The 17,802-nt window shown below is 46.8% G+C and overlaps 1 protein-coding gene across 1 annotated transcript in view; it reads right to left on the reverse strand.

Annotated features, from left to right (window-relative positions):
* Nucleotides 1-651: 651 nt before the first annotated feature.
* maml1 (mastermind-like transcriptional coactivator 1) overlaps nt 652-17,802 on the reverse strand; it is a 97,405-nt gene continuing 80,254 nt past the window's right edge. The window contains exon 5 of the mRNA XM_059990690.1: nt 652-8,219. Coding sequence (XP_059846673.1) covers nt 7,240-8,219 — 980 coding nt within the window. The 3' untranslated portion in view covers nt 652-7,239. The remainder of the gene's footprint in view (nt 8,220-17,802) is intronic.

Raw genomic sequence — 17,802 nt, forward strand, 5'->3', positions numbered from 1 at the left:
TCCCAGAACAGATCCTTGTGGAACTGTTCTGTCCTGCCAGGGGTGTTGGCAGAGCTACTTTTAGCTTTATCTGTCACATGTACATCAAGGCACACAGTGAAGAGTTGTGTCAAATCAATCAGCGAGGAACGTGCTAAGGGCAGCCCGAAAGTGTTGCCGTGCATCCAGCACCAACATAGCATTCCCACACCTCATTCAACGGGTCTCAAATGTCACAGGGAGAAGTCAAGAGAATGGGCTTGAGATAATAAATCAGCCATCTTGGAATGGTACCACAGAATCAATGGGCCAAATGGCCAAATTCTGCTCCCATGTCTCATGGGCTTGTGCTAGAATGAGGAGAGGGGGCTAAGGGAAGGATCAAACTGGCAGGTGATAAAGATTACCCATCATCCCTCACTTGGTCTCATCCTTAACCTCACCTACCTTTCCAGTCCTGATGAAGGGTCTCACCCAAACTCAACTGTTATTTCTCTCCATAGATACCACCTTACCTGCTGAGTTCCTCCAGCATTTTGTGTGCTTACTTTAATCCTAACAGTTAGGATCTTTCAAAGAACAAATAGTGTTTTTTTAAAACTTAGAAATATACATAAACAACTACCACTTCCAGATCCCACCAAATCATAACACGAAGCAATTGCAAAAAGATCATGAAGAAGTCTTTATTCACACGTGATTCCCAAGACTGGGAGTTATATTTACAGATTTAATATACTGATTTAAGATAGAAAGATAGAAAAAACCCACCATGGCCAAATCCAGTTTAGATTATTTTGACAATTGGTGGCAATGACAGAGGCAGGAAGATTGAAGACTGGTTGAGGGCTCAGACCAGCTGGATCCTGTAACATTATCAGCTTAGTAAAGGGAGTTCAGACTCCAGCTGGACTCCATTGTGTTGTGGTCAATCCCACTACCCGAGTGAGCAAAATTAAACATCTTCTCCGCACCATCACCCATGCGCTGATATGGACAGTGCAGGATTGTCCTCAAATCCAGAAACAGAAAACCAGCAGACCACATCTCTATGTTCTGGACTAAAGGCATAGACTATTTTCCAAAATGGGAGACAATTCAAAAATCAGAGGAGCAAAGGAACTTAGGAGTCCTTCTGTAAGATTCCCTAAAGATCAACTCGCAGGGTGAGTTGGTGGTAAGGAAGGCAAATGCAATGTTAGCATTTTGAGAGGACTAGAATATAAAAGCAAGGATATAATGCTGAGGCTTTATAAGGCATTGGTCATACTGCACTTGCAGATTATTGAGAGCAATTTTGGGCCTCTTATCTAAGAAAAGGTGTGCTGGCATTTGAGGGAATCCAGAGGAAGTTCATGAAAATGCTTTCAGGAATGAAAAGGTTAACATATGAGAAGTGGTTGATGGCTCTGGGTCTGACTTACTGGAGTTTAGAAGAATGAGGTTGGTTGGGGGGGGGGGGGAAGAGGTGAAATCTCATTGAAACACATTGAATACTGAAAAGCCTAGACTGAGTGGATTTCCTATACCAGGGAAGTCCAGGACCAGTGGGTACAACCTCAGAATAGAAGGACATCCATTTAGAACAAAGGTGAGGATGAATTTCTTTAGCCAGAGGATGGAGAATCTGTGAAATTCATTGTCACAGATGGCTGTAGAGGCCAAGTCACTTGGCATACTTAAAGCAAAAGTCAATAGATTCCTGATTAGTCAGGGCATTAAGGGATACAGAGAGAAGGCAGGGGAATGGCATTGAGAGGGATAATAAATCAGCCATGATGGAATGGCGGAGCAGACTCAATGGGCCTAATTCTGCTCCTATGTTTTATGGTCTGTAGTAAGTTGTTACCCATGGAAACAATATAAATACCCATCACTTCAAGACAACAAACCCATCAGTTCACTTTGAAATCTGTTGGGCAAAGAAACCATTGAAGAGCACTGCAAACTGAGGACCACCATTAAGGACATGGAGGCTTCGGAGAGAGTGCATGAAAGGGTCACCAGGATGCTGCCCAGATTAGACAGTATGAGCTAAAAGGAGATGTTGGGCAAACATGGACCTTTATCAAAGTTCCCTCGAATTTCTAATAAAAACACAAAATGCTGGCAGAACTCAGCAGGCCAGACAGCATCTATGGGAGGAAGTAGTGACGACGTTTTGGGCCTCCTGATGAAGGGTTTTGGCCCGAAACATCGTCACTACTTCCTCCTGTAGATGCTGTCTGGCCTGCTGAGTTCTGCCAGCATTTTGTGTTTTTATTTATTTCCAGCATCTGCAGATTCACTCGTGTTCCCTCTAACTTCTACTTATTTTTACATCTGCATGGACCAAGCACTGCTCTGAGCAGAACGTTTTTTTACATGGCCTGCAAACTTTGTGGCACTTTAATACAACACAAGATAAAAGAAACTTCCAGCTGTGCTGCAACCAAGTGTGTGTGTGGGAACATTTCCATTACTGTGCAGTTCAGAGGGAAGAGTGATCTTTAATCTGGAGTGTTGGAGGCTGAGGAGGGCCCTAACAGAGGCATGCAAAATTATAAAAGGCATCAACAAGATAGAATAAATTTTTCTTCCCTAGGTAGAAATGTTAAATACTAGAGTACACACATTTAAGGTGAGCTTTGGAAAAAAGTTTTCTTTATATAAGAGTGCTTGGTGCCAGGGAAGGTAGAGGAAGCAGATTAAACAACATTATTCAAGTGGCATTGAGATAGACACATGGACAGGAAGGGAATGCAGGGATGTGGATAAAGATGGGATTCATTAAAATTGGCACCCAAGTTAATGGTCTTACAGATCAAGTGGTGGACTGACAAGCTGGGCTAATGGGAGAACCAACTGTTCCCTAACACCTGCTCACTGCCATTAGAGGTGAAGGACTGAGAATACAGGCAGCAGATGGTGGAGGGGGAGATGGGTATCAGACATGTCCTGGGCAGTTTTAAACTAAACTACGGGAGAGTGGAACCCCTCAACACAGATTATACTCAGCTTTATTAAAATATATTGTTGTACAGGATGGCCCTGAAGAATTATGATAGGTGCAAGTTCCACTTAAAAAAAATAAAAGTGTACAATAAAATCTACATGAATAAACAGGTTCACTTTGTACAGAAACCATGAGAAGTTTAGAACATATGAACAAAGATTAATGAGAAGGAATCGAGATGCAAACAATATCCAACTGGTTAAAACTGCGCTTAAACTCCAATTTCAGATTTCACATTAACTTCCATTGCCCAATTTTCTAATTAGTGGCTTAAACATCAGCAATCAATTAATTTTTAAGTAATTATAATGCACTTCTAGTGAGTAATTCACTGTTGCCCAGTAGCCAGCAGGGAAGAGAAAAACAGCAAATGCAATGTATGAAAATATTAACTCCATTATCAGCTACAAATTCTAGGTAGCTAATGTTGGATGTCAGAATCTACATAAAGTTCCATGTGTGGTGCCAAAATGGTATATAATGACAGCCTCATTTTGAATTACATTGTTAAACTAAAAAATACATTTATATCACCCCAGTCACAGTCTTAAATAATTTAACATTAAAAATATATAAGGAAACACAACAAATATCAGGCATCATATACAGCCTGGTACATATAGCCATGTTTAAACTACACATACAGATTTTACCTGAATTACAGTTATAAAAAGATAAAGTAAAAGTAATATATGCCTCTGCTTAAAAATTATGATAATGTTGAAAGAAATGGCTTTGAATATAAAACACTTGATTGGCTGTGACGTGACAAGTTTACACTCTGAGGCACAGCAGTATTAAAACTGAAAAAAATTTAAGTTAGTTATTTGGGAGAAGGTCTGAAATGGGTGACAGACTATCCGTAACTATTGATTTCTGGAAGACATGGATTGGCAGCAAAGGATCACTCCAAACAAAAATATACATTTCTTGGGAATAAATAAACATCATTTCACCCAAACAGCTTGATAACCATGGCTCTGCACACACTATTCAATAAGAAACAATACTCCAATAATCACAAACTGATTTTAACAAGCAGAAGTAATGTCTTTGGGGTGCGAGGTTACGAAGTGAGTTTCAAACAAGGTTTGGCCATAGTCTTTTTTTGCCAGAATGAAATATTTAAAAAAAAAACTTTACGGTGTGGTTTTAAAATCTGACATTACAAAGTGGTTAGACAGAGCAAGTCAATATAGTCAAGTGCAGAATGAAGACTTACAAAAACCATAGCAAGAAATGCTTTTTTTTTAAAAACTCTAAAATGTAAAAATATATTACAGACAAAGACCTTTTCTCAATTTTATAAAAATGTAAACATTTATATACATACAGTTCAACTAATTCAGACAGTAAGATATGGCAAGCACCATGATTGGAGGGCAGTGTATACGCCACAGAACATCTCAACCAGGAATCAGGGAAATGGATAATTGGGACAATTAAGGACTCAATTGCATTTCTTCAACTGGCTGTTATACCTCGATAATCCCTGGGCAGCAACTGACAGGTATAAAGGGCAAATTCTGTCCCCTTACAGCTTGCATGCAACTTTTCATTGGAGGCAGGTACAATAACACCTCCATCAGGACGGACAGCACCCTGAACAGAGGAGGAGAGTAGAAACATCTCATCTATGTTGCTCTGATCAAAGGGGGGGGGGGGGGGTGGGGGAAGGAGAAACAAACTAGGACTACTTGCATAGTGCACTTCATTTCCCCCAACTTCCAACTACTTATGAAGTTTGAATACCAGAGATTCTGCAGATGCTGGAAATCTTGAGCCACACACACACACAAAATACTGGAGGAACTCAACAGGTCAGGCAGCAACTATGAAGGGGAATGAACAAGTCAATGTTTCAGACTAAAACCTTTCATCAGGGACCAATACAGATAAGTTATGAAGTTTGAACACAAGAGATTCTGCCGATACTAGAAAGCTCAAGAGACATACACAGTGCTAGAGGAGCTCAGCAAGTCAGGCAGCATCCAACTCACTTCACAGCCAGCCCCTTCGTCTTCACCTGGTCTCACCTATCACCTGCCAGCTTGTGTTCCTTTCACTCTCTCCACTTTCTTATTCTGACTTCTGCACCCTCCCTTTCCATGTCTGAATGAAAGGTCTTGGCCAGAAACACCCACTGTTTATTCCTCTCCATAGATGCTGCCTGACATGTGAGCTCCTCCAGCATTTTGTGTGTTGCTGTTATAAATTTTGAGGCAAGTTTCATTCTGAAACATTTCAGTGAAGCACGAAAGGTCCTGAATCCCATAAAGAGTATTTTATAAAGCTGCTCTCTCCTCACCTTCCTCCAAAGGTGGAGAGAAACAGGACAAAGTAGTAAAGTGCAAAATACACTGCTCAAAAGAGATGTGGACACTTATGTGATACGAAGGCTTTGCCACATGCAGAGGCAAGCCTTTCTGCTGGTGAAGGTGAGCACAGAGTATCTAGTGTGGGGTATGGTTTCTGAATTTAAAGGATTTATAATCCAAAGACATCTGTTCAAAACCCAGTGATGGGGAGAACAAAGGTTCCTTCAGTAAAGAGGACTTGGAGATTAATTAAGAGATACAGTGTAGAACAGGCCCTTTTAGCCATACCGCCCAGCAACCTCCGATTTAACCCTAGCTTAATCACAGGACAATTTACAATGACCAATTACCTACTAACTGGTACTCCTTTTGCACAGTGGGAGGAGCCCAGAGGAAACCCACACATTCCATAGAGAAGACCTACAAACCCTGGGATGAACACAGAAAACCAAACTGTAACAGCGTCAAGATAACCTCTGCACTACCTACTGTGCTGCCCTTTTTTGTAAAAAAAAGCAACAAAGCTTTCAGATAGTCATAAAAATTACCCTTTAGGAAGAAAACAGACATGTTTGCATTCACAACCTCAGGATGTTGAGTAATTATTTTTTGGAAGTGTGGCTGTGAATACTGGAATGAAATCCTTGCCATCCAAGCTGGCTCAGAGAGATGTGGCAATTTTTCACTGCCTTTTTCCAGAGCCCAGTAAGACACTCAAAAGGAAACTAGTGAGCAACAATAAAGGTCCCTTTGCCAACAACACCCACATCATGAATTTTCTCCTGCAATGAGTAAAGCAAATAGCAGTGGGGGCCACAGAGGCTGATCTTTTGTTTGGTTTTGGAAACGTCTCTCTTTGGTCAACAGTGAAGGAATTTGGAAGGATTAGGGTGGGTGGGTGGGGGAGAGAATCTCACTGAAGCCTAACAAGTTTAAACAAGCCTAAAGGCTTAGAATGATTGTGGAGAGGATGTTTCCTATAAGGAGAGCAAAGGGGGGGGGGGGGGGCGTGGAGTCTAGGACCAGAGGGCACAGCCTCAGAATAGAGGGATGTCCATTTAGAACAGGGATGAGGAATTTCTTTAGCCAGAGGGTGGTGAATCTGTGGAATTTATTATCATGGACGGCCACGGAAGCCAAGTCATTTAAAGCGGAGCTTGATTGGTCAGGTCATCAAAGATTATGGTGAGAAGGCAGGAGAATGCGGTTGAGAACGATAATAAATTTGCCACGATGCAATGGTGCAGCAGACTCAATGGGCTGAATGGCCAAATTCTGCTCCTATGTCTTATGATCTTATCAGGTTATGAAAAAGACCTTCCTTTGGACTAAAATAGGCTTAGTGTCAGGAAGTATATGGCAATGGTAGACAGGCAATTCAGTGACTAGAATACTGATACCAGTGTGGCTCAGCATCCAGCATTTTGCAAAATAATGATTCAACCTCAATACAGTGAGTTTGAGAGACTGCGAGGAAGGTGGCTTTATATCACAGGAAGTCAGAGACAGTCTGGTCAGCTGGGCAGGAAAAAGGACGACTAAAATGTACCACTCACCAGGATTAACTTGGTTTTAGATGTATACTCTTCACTGGATTCCAACAAACGTGTTACTTCGAATACCGCCCAAGCAACTGAGATTAGCAATGTTCTCCCCTTTCAGAATGTTGTGAACTTAAAGACCAGGGAAAGATTAAAGCAATCTATTACTGACTCCTTGACCAGCAATGGAACAAAGAAATTTGTAATTGAATTAATTAAACTTTAACTGCCAAACTGCCAGTAAAATAGCAATTATGAAAATCAGCCATTAACTCTTCCCAACCATACATTTTCACCTGGCATGTACCACATCACTATTTTTGGTCCCAAACATACATACATATACATATAAAATCCATGATTACACTTTTCCCACTGAGTTCATTAAATGGCAACAAACTGCCCTTCAATGATGAGATTCCAGAAATTCATCCAGCTCCATTATCCATTCCTCTGTAGTTCTGTTTTTCAACAAAGAGTCCATCAGGTCTGTATCACCAGGTAATCCCTGAAGCGTGCCACCTCCGGATTGGTTACCATAGTTAAAAGGCAGCTCCTGACTGGAACTCCTTACCTGGTAAGGTTGATTGCAGTGGAGATTGCTCCTTGCGGCCATTTGTTGGCTAGAACTGAAGTTTGCCAAGTCTGGAACGGGCTGATTTAAACTGGGAACTGCTTGGGAGGGTGGGTTGGTCTGTGACAGAGGCCCACCTAACGTAGGCACCATGTGCCCGTCAACAGTAGAGTTGATGGCACCCATTGGCCTGGCTGGTGGGAGGCTTGCTCGGGGCATTCCCTGCACAAACTGTTGGCCTGCTATTTTGGGATGAGATGGCCTTGTGTGGAAAGTTGAGGTACTACTGAACGCGACGAGGTTACTGTTGGGTTGGTTTTGGTTATTCACGCTTGGCAAAGCTTGATGCTGCCAGGATGAACTCTGGTTTGCCACTGTGCCAGATAACCTCTGCAAGGGGGTCTTTGATACTGCTTGGCTCACAGGCCCTTTGCTATGCTGCTGTTGTGCAAGGGTTGAGTTGCTGAGGTGATTCTGACCGTATCCTGTTAATATAGGGGTGCCTCGAGTCCTGCTAGGTTGTCTTGGTAATGAATTTGAATGCTGCCCATTTGTCATTGTGTCCTGGGTCGAATGTGAAAGAATTTGGTTCAGATTTGACCCTACATTGTACATTCCCTGTTGGACATTATGCATATTGCTGTACTGAGTTGCTCCCAGTTCTGGCTGGCCACCAACAGCAGAGGCACTAGAGGTAACAGAACTCTGGCTCGGAGCCATTTGGATCATGTTTTGACTCTGGGAGAATAGTCGAGAGCTGCTGGCATTTGCTGTGGTCAGGTTACTGACTGCTGTAAGAACTTGTGCAGAACCTAGAAAATTAAGCAAAATATGCAGATAATTAGTTCCCAGCAATGTGACAATCACTACGGCCTCTCCAATAAATTTTCTCCTGTCCCCAACCAAAGCCGTATGCAAAAGGACTCACACCTCAGAGATATGGAGAAATGTGGCCCAACATGCATACCCCCCCTCCCCCCTGGCTCTGAATAACCTAGTGAGGTCATATCTGGGTGCCAAGATAGCATTGAGGTTATCATGATGCTATTACAGCTTGGGGCGCAGGAGTCTGCAGTTCAATGACAGCACTGTCTGTACAGAGTCCTCCTCTTGGAATGCGTGGATTTTTCCCAGGTGCTCTGCTTTCCTCCCACAGTCCAAAGACGTACCGGGTAGGTTAATTGCTCATTGTAAAGCATCCTGTGATTAGGTTAGGGTTAATTGAGGTTGCTGGGGCAGCATGGCTCAAAGGGCCAGAAGGGTCTATTCCACGCTGTATCGCTATATAAATAGATCAGTTATTTCTGATTGCCCATTTATATTTCGTTTATTGTCACCTGACTGTACATAAACACAATCAAACAAAACATTCCTTCAGGACTATGGTGCACCCACATCACACACAATACAGAAAACCAAATACTACCAAAACTAAGTTAATGAAATATAAATCAAAATGCATGCAGTGCACAGTAAACGGCTGTCTGTCCGAGTGGTGAGAGCTCAGTGGTGGTCTAGCTGTCTGGAAGACCTTGTCCTGATGGTAGTGGTTCAGAGAGATTGTGGGATGGGTGGTAGGGATCCTCTGCCCTTTGCCTACTACAGTAAATGACACAAATAGGGAGGGAGGGAGACCCTGGTGATCCTCTCGGTGGTTTTACTGTTGGGTCTTGTGGTCTAGTGCCTTGAAGCTTCTGTATCACTCAATGATACAACCAGACAGGAGACTCTCGATGCTCCTGTAGAAAGTTGTCAGAATGGGGGTAGGGTGGATGTGGGGGCTTCGGTGCAGAAGAAGGCTGCCAGGATGCTACTTGGATCAGACAGCATTTTGGGTTGTTTTCTCTGGAGTGGTGGATGCCGAAGGGAGATTTGATCAAAAATCATAAGATCATGAGAGGCATCAATAGACAGCCAGTATCTTTTCCCCAGGGTTGAAATATCTAATACTACAGAGTATGACTTAAGGTAAGAGGGGATAAATTCAAAGATGATGTGTGGGGCAAGGTTTTTTTTTACATAAGGTACAAAATGTGTACAAAAATGTTTTGTTCACAACCGTTTCCAATTTGCTAAACAAATACGGGTAGAAGACACAAAAGCTCGAGAGCATGTGCCACCAGACTCAAAGGCTGCCTCTACCACACTGTTAACAATTCTTTATCTCCCAGTCTATCTAGTTATGGTTCATGCATCTTGTCTACTTGCACTGCACAGTTGGCCCTCCATATCCGTGGGGGTTTGGTTCCGGGACCACCCCTATCCCCCCGCAGATACCAAATTCCACAGATACTCAAGTCCCATATATAAAATGGCATAGTATTTGCATATAAACTATGCACATCCTCTTGTACACTTTAAATCATCTCTAGGTTACTTATAATACCAAATACAATGTAAATGCTATGTAAATAGCTGTTATACTGTATTGTTTAGGGAATAATGACAAGAAAAAAAGTCTGTACATGTTCAGTACAGACACACCATTGTAGCTCTTCTAGGAACGCTGATGCTGCCTCGGCTGATGCCGATTCTCCTGTGATCTTTAAGTTCTGAGGCTGCAGCGCTTTGCATAGCGAGCCAGCCATCCCTTACTAGCCTTAAAACTCCTTCCTCTCGCTCACAACACCAGAAGCAAGCAAATGAATGAGTCATGAGGCGAAAAATGCTCAAACAACGAGTGCTGGAGAGAGAACTTCTGGGTATTTTTCCCGATCCTGATCCGCAGTTGGTTGAATCCGCGGATGTGGAACCTGCAGATACGGAGGGCTGACTGTACTTTTTCTGCAACACTATTCTGCATTAGACCATAAAACATAGGAGTGTAGCGGTGTGCTACACGCAGCGCTGAAATAACGACACGGAGTTGGTAAACTGCAGTTAAAGAAGATTTTATTCGAACTTCACAGCCTCGCTTTAAAGCCTCCCTGATCCCACCCTCCCCGGGCGCGGATGCTGTAGGAGGCATGTATTCACAGTCCCGCGCGAGCTTTTCCCTTTGATGGTGAAGCAGACCTGGCGCCCTTTTGGGACTGGCCTTTATGCCGGCGCGCCGGCTATTTGAGAGCGGGTTCGAGTGCGCTAAGAAGTGGGTCGCCACATAACCCCCCCCCACCCCCAGAACCGGCGATACACCCCCCAATGTCCACAGTCTGGGCTGGACCCTGTTTGGGAGGTCGGCCCCTGTGCCGCGGTGCCGGGAACTCGACCGGTTGCGCCACGTCCACATGGGCCGGTTTGAGGTGGTCCACCGTGAAAACCTCCTCTCTCCCTGCAAAGTCCAGCACAAACGTGGACCCGTTGTTCTGGAGCACCGTAAATGGCTGGTATGAACTCCCTGGGGACGACCAGGGGTGCGCTGTACACCAACTCGGCCGACGAGGTGTGCAGATGCCTTGCGGATGCCGAGTAGGACCCAGGGAAGCTCGTCCACCCAGTTAGCTCCTCGCAGGCGGGCCATGAGAGCTGACTTTAGATGACGGTGGAAACGCTCCACTAGTCTGTTCGACTGTGGGTGGTAGGCAGTTGTGTGGTGCAGCTATGTCCCCAAAAGGCTGGCCATAGCTGACAACAGGCTGGAGGTGAACTGGGCGCCTCTGTCGGAGGTAATGTGGGCCGGTACACCAAAGCGGGACACCCAGGTGGTGATCAGTGCCCGGGCGCAAGATTCAGAGGTGGTGTCGGTGAGCGGGATCGCCTCTGGCCATCTGGTGAACCGGTCCACGATAGTGAGGAGGTGCCACGCTCCACGCGACACTGGCAGAGGGCCCACGATATCCACATGAATGTGGTTGAAACGCTGGTGGGTGGGGTGGAACTGCTGCGGCAGAACTTTGGTGTGCTGCTGCACGTTGGCCGTCTGGCAGTGCATGCACGTTCTGGCCCATTCACTGAACTGCTTACGGAGACCGTGCCAAACGAACCTGCTGGAGACCATCCGGACAGTTGTCCTGATGGAGGGGTGCACTAAGTTATGAGTGGAGTTGAAAACACAGCGCCGCCAGTTCGCCGGGACAACGGGACGGGGTTGGCTGGTGGTGACGTCACAGAGTAGGGTCCTCTCACCTGGGCCTACGGGGAGGTCCTGGAGCTGCAAACCGGAGACTGCGGTTCTGTAACTAGGGATCTCCTTGTCTGCCTGCTGCGCCTCTGCCAGCGCCTCAAAGTCTACCCCTTGGGAAAGGGCATGAATGTTAGGGCGAGAGAGCGCGTCCGCCACGACATTGTCCTTACCCAAGACGTGCCGGACATCCGTCATGTATTCAGAGATGTAGGACAGATGGCGCTGCTGGCGGGACGACCAGGGGTCGGACATCTTCGTGAACGTAAAGGTAAGCGGCTTGTGGTCCATGAACGCGGTGAAGGGCCTACCTTCCAAGAAGTACCTGAAATGCCGGATTGCCAGGTATAGCGCCAACAGTTCCCGGTCGAAAGCACTGTATTTGAGCTCAGGCGGTCGCAGGTCTTTGCTGACAAACGCCAGGGGTTGCCAGCGACCCGCGATGAATTGCTCCAGTACCCCACCGACTGCCGTGTTAGATGCGTCTACTGTGAGGGCGGTAGGGACGTCCATTCTGGGGTGCACCAGCATCACGGCGTTTGTCAAGGCTTCTTTCGTTTTAATGAAAGCGGCAGTGGACTCCTTATCCTAGGTAATGTCCTTGCCCGGACCCAACATCAGGGCGAACAGGGGGCGCATGATTCGGGCAGCTGAAGGTGAGGAAGCGGTGGTATTTACCATACCCATGAATTCCCGAAGGCCTTTGATTGTGGTGGGTCGGGGAAAATGGCGGACTGGGTCTACCTTAGTGGGCAGAGGGGTTGCCCCGTCTTTAGTAATCCTGTGGCCAAGGAAGTCGATGGTGTCGAGCCCGAACCGGCATTTGGCCGGGTTGATTGTTAGACAGTATTCACTCAGTAGGGCGTAGAGTTGACAGAGGTGGGACAGATGCTCCTGACGACTGCTGCTGGCTATGAGGATGTCGTCCAAATAGATGAAAGCGAAGTCCAGGTCGCGTCCCACCACGTCCATTAACCACTGGAATGTCTATGAAGCATTCTTCAGGCCGAACGGCATGCGGAGGAACTCGAAAAGGCCGAAAGGGGTGATGAGTGCCGTTTTGGGGACGTTGTCCGGATGCAACGGGATTTGATGGTATCCCCGGACGAGGTCTACCTTGGAGAAGATCCGTGCGCCATGCAGGTTTGCTGCAAAATCCTGAATGTGCGGCACAGGGTAGCGGTCCGGTGTTGTAGCCTCGTTCAGCCTGCGGTAGTCGCCGCATGGTCTCCAGTCCCGTCGCTTTGGGTACCATGTGTAGGGGGGAGGCCCATGGGCTGTCGGACCTCCGTATGATCCCCAATTCCTCCATCCTCTTGAACTCTTCCTTCGCCAGTCGGAGCTTGTCCGGGGGAAGCCTTCGAGCACAGGCGTGGAGGGGTGGTCCCTGGGTCGGGATGTAGTGCTGTACGCCGTGTCGGGGCATGGCTGCCATGAACTGCGGTGCCACAGCCGATGGGAAATCCGCCAGGACCCTGGTAAAGTCATTGTCGGACAGCGTGATGGAGTCGAGGTGAGGGGCTGGCAACTGGGCTGCACCCAGGGAGAATGTCTGAAAGGCGTGGACCAGTCTCTTCCTGGGCAGGTCGACCAGTAGGCTGTGAGCCCGCAAAAAATCCGCACCCAGAAGCGGTTGGGCTACGGCGGCCAGTGTGAAGTCCCACGTGAACCGGCTGCAGCCGAACTGTAGCTGCACCGTACGGGTGCCGTAGGTCCTTACAGTGCTGCCATTCACGGCCCTTGGGGGGAACCCGGCGCCCTGCTGCGGGTGTCGTAACTCGTCAGAGGTAAGATGCTGATCTCGGCACCGGTGTCGACCAGAAAATGGTGTCCCGACCACTGGTCCCACACATACAGGAGGCTATCCCAATGGCCAGCCACCGTAGCCATCAGCAGCGGCTGGCCCTGGCGTTTCCCGGGAACTTGCAGGGCGGGCTACAGCGGCGGGCTTCTGCGCCCCACCGCTGGTGGTAGAAGCACCATTGTTCGTTGGGCTCCCCACCCCAGCCTCTGGGGTTAGTGGGCTCTGTGGCCGGGCTGGGTCTGGTTTGCTGCTGGGAGCGTGGCCTGGTGATCTGTGCAACGGACGCCCCACTCACCTTCTTGGCGTTCCACAGCAAGTCCGCCCGGGCTGCTACCTTCCGGGGGTCGCTGAAATCCGCGTCGGACAGCAGCAGGCGTATGTCCTCGGGCATCTGCTCCAGGAATGCCTGCTCAAAAATGAGGGAGGGCTTGTGTACTCCTGCCAGAGACTACATCTCATTCATTAAAGCCGATGGAGGTCTGTCCCCCAAACCATCCAGGTGCAGTAAACGGGCAGCCCGCTCGTGCCGTGAGAGTCCGAAAGTCCTTATGAGCAGGGCTTTGAATTCCATGTACTTGCCGTCCGCTGGGGGAGACTGTGCGAACTCCTCGACCTGGGCCGCTGTGTCCTGGTCGAGGGAGCTCACCACGTAGTAGTAACGTGTGTCCTCTGAGGTTATCTGCCGAACGTGGAATTGGGCTTCTGCTTGCTGGAACCACAGGTGAGGTCGCAGCGTCCAGAAGCTTGGCAGTTTCAACGAAACTGCATGAACAGATGCGGCGCCGTTCATCTCCGGTCCAAATATCGTTTGGACTGTCGGGGTCACCAATTGTAACGGTGTGCTACACGCAGTGCTAAAATAACGACACGGAGTCGGTAAACTGCAGTTAAAGAAGATTTTATTCGAACTTCGCGGCTTCGCTTTAAAGCCTCCCTGATCCCGCCCACCCTGGGTGTGGATGCTGTAGGAGGCACGTATTCACAGTTCCGCACGTGAAGCAGACCTGGCGCCCTTTTGGGACTGGCCTTTATGCCAGCGCGCTGGCTATTTGTGAGCCGGTTCGAGCGCGCTAGGAAGTGGGTCGCCACAGGAGTAGAATTAGGCCATTCAGCCTATCAAGCCAGCTTTGCCATTTCATTATGGCCAATTTATTATCCCCCTAGTAGGTAGTTTTAAATAATTACCTACAGTATATATCTGTGATTGTTCAGTGAATTTTCTAGAAATAGTATAGATGATTCTCTGTACTTTTCTAGAAGCTTTTCAGTTCTCCCCAGCAGGCTGGATCACGCCTCTTGAATGTGGCCATTTGATAGGTTAATTGTTACCATTGGAATGTTGTTATCCCCAGTCTGAGTTTCAGATGTCCATGACATTTTTTTGTTCTTTACTCTTGTAACACTTAATATAATGGACATAATCACCAAGTTTTATACCTTGTTCTTAACTTCTGAAGAACCTCTGGATCAATCTCATCAGATCCAACAATACAAAAAGTTGAGAATTCCTTTCCTCAAGCATCCATTCTTCTAATCCTGCCCTCACCCATTTTGTTCTTTTGTTACAAAATTTGGTTCTTCTCGATCACTGTCTCAGTACCTCCATGTTGTCACTGCGGATCAAATCCTTCAGTCCAGAGTCGACCAACAGTTTCCTCCAGCAGACCTATACTCTTTCCAGTGTCTCTGCCTTCTTCACTGTGAATCAATGAGTAACTCAACTCATTTGTCCCCAAAGTCACCAGAACCACAACCCAGTGCCGGGAGGGATAAATGGAGGGAGTGATCCCTGCAGAAAAATGACGAGGAGAAGGGAAGGTGTGACTGGTGGTAGGAGCCTTTGGAGGTGACAGTCTTGCAGAGAATGATATGTTGAATGTGGAGGTTCATGGGATGGTAGGTAAGGATAAGAGGAACTGTATTACTGTTAAGGTGGCAGCAAGATGGGGTGAGCACAGATGTTCAGGAAATGGAGATGAGGCATCAATGGTGGAGGAAGGTAAACCCCATTCCTTGAAGGAGGATATCTCTGATGTTCTGGAAAGGAAAACATCATCCTTGGAATAGATGTGGCAGAGATGAAAGAACTGAGAAAAGTATATATGAGACAGGGTGGGAAGAAGTATAGTCAAGATAGAATGGGAATCTGTAGTTTTATTTTTAAAAATGCTAGTCAACAGTTTGTCTCCAGAGATTAAGGGGAAGGAAGCGTCAGCTGACATTACCAGGGGCGTCACTTGCCAGAACAAATGCTCTCCAATCCAAACCTTTCATTATTTTTATACTATTTCCAATATATCTTCTCCCCTGCCCCCACCATCTCTACCCAACACGTGTTGAGTGAGGCAATCCTTTTTGGAGTGCTAAACTTTATTACCCAAGTTCTATGTGAGCTGTGTGTAGTTCCACTTTTAATTTACATGTACAGTAGTGAGCTTCTATCCTGGAGTTTTTTAAAGCCATTAGCTAGGCTAGTACCAGACATAAGATCACTATAATTCACTTTAGCCAGGTTTATGGCTCAAGCTGGTTGAGCTTGTTACAAACTTTCAGTTCCTGGCATCAGCCCCGTGGGGCCCCCTTTATCCCAACTACTACATGCACATCCCCCAGTCTCTCTCTGCTAATGCTACGGAACTAAAAATTCACTACCTCAGTTTATGGCTACTGGTTTGTGGCATTTACTCCATCTATTTTTCAAAGTGTATGCATTTATTTTTACATTTCTCTAAACACAGAACACCAGAGAACAGTATAGGTCTTTTGTAAAATGACCTTTATAACCAATCTAACACTTCCCTCCCACACAGCCCTCCATTTTTCTATCACCCATGTGTCTATCTAATAAGAGTTTCTTATTACCTCCCTCTACCATCACCTACCACCTACTGCACAGCATTCCACATACCCATCACTCTGTGTAAAAAACCTACCTTGGACATCACCTTAAACTTTTCTCTAATCTCCTTAAAATTATGCCCTCTTATCTACTTGCTTTGGGAAAAAGGTGCTTTCTTTCCACTATCTGCCTCTTATCATCATTTTAATCAAATTGCCTTTCATCCTTCTTCACATTCTGACTGGTTAAGGAAAGCCTCAAACTGGAGAAAATGGAAATCGTTGGTGAAAAAATTGTGATTTTTAACATGGAAAGGAAGGTAATAGGAACAAAATCCCACTATAACAATTCAGAAATTTAAAAGTAGAAATGTTAAAAATCTCTGGAATGTCTGTGATGAATATAAACCAACTCAGCAGCGCGGCAGATGAAATGCAGTAACAACTTAGAGGAGTACACAGCATCAGTGACCAGTTACATCAGCAAGTGCATTGATGATGTTACTCTGTCCAAGACCATCACTATATGTGCCAACCAGAAGCCATGGATGACCGTGGAGGTGCGTGCGCTGCTGAGGTCCCGCGACTCCACCTTCAGAGCAGGCGACAAGGCAGCCTAACAACAGCAAGGGCCAAACTGTCCCGAGCCACCAGAGGGGCAAAGCATGCACACGCCCAGCTAATCCACAGCCGTTTCCAGGACAGCGGCGACACGAGGCTCATGTGGAAGGGCATCCAGGACATCACCAATTACAGGACAACTTCACCTGACTGTGCAGGTGATGCCTCCCTCCCAGTTGAGCTGAATAACTTCTACGCCCGGTTTGAGGCGGAAAATGACGTGGCGGCGAGGAAGTCCACCCCTTCTACAAATGACCAGGTGCTGTGTCTCACCGTGGCCGATGTGAGAAGAACCTTGTGCAAGACGGAAGACAGCTGGACCAGACAACATTCCTGGTAGTGCTCAGAGGATGTGCAGACCAGCTAGCAGATGTTCTCACCGACATCTTCAACATCTCCCTGAGCAGCGCCACCATTCCAACGTCCTTCAAGGCCGCCACCATCGCTCCCGTGCCAAAGAAGTCTTCAGCGTCCTGCCTAAATGACTACCGTCCTGTTGCACTTACATCTATCATCATTAAGTGTTTCGAGAGGCTCATCATGAGGCATATCAAGACCCTGCTGCCACCCTCACTGGACCCCCTGCAGTTTATGTACCATCCCAATCGCTCAACAAATGACGCTATTGCCACCACCCTCCACCTGGCCCTAACCCACCTGCACAAAAAAGACACATACGTTCGGTTGCTGTTCATAGACTTCAGTTCAGCATTCAACACAATCATCCCTCAGAAACTGATTGGAAAGCTGAGCCTACTGGGCCTGAACACCTCCATCTGCAACTGGATCCTAGACTTCTTGACTAGGAGACCTCAGTCAGTCCGGATCGGGAGCAGCATCTCCAACACCATCACACTGAGCACTGGGGCCCCCCAGGGCTGCTTGCTCAGTCCACTGCTGTTCACTCTGCTGACCCACGACTGTGCTGCAACACATAGCTCGAACCACATAATCAAGTTTGCTGATGACACGACTGTGGTGGGTCTCATCAGCAAGAACAATGAGTCAGCTTACAGAGAGGAGGTGCAGTGGCTAATGGACTGGTGCAGAGTCAACAGCCTGTCTCTAAATA

This window comes from Hypanus sabinus, chromosome 15 (genome assembly GCF_030144855.1).
Source record: "Hypanus sabinus isolate sHypSab1 chromosome 15, sHypSab1.hap1, whole genome shotgun sequence".
Taxonomy (NCBI): domain Eukaryota; kingdom Metazoa; phylum Chordata; class Chondrichthyes; order Myliobatiformes; family Dasyatidae; genus Hypanus; species Hypanus sabinus.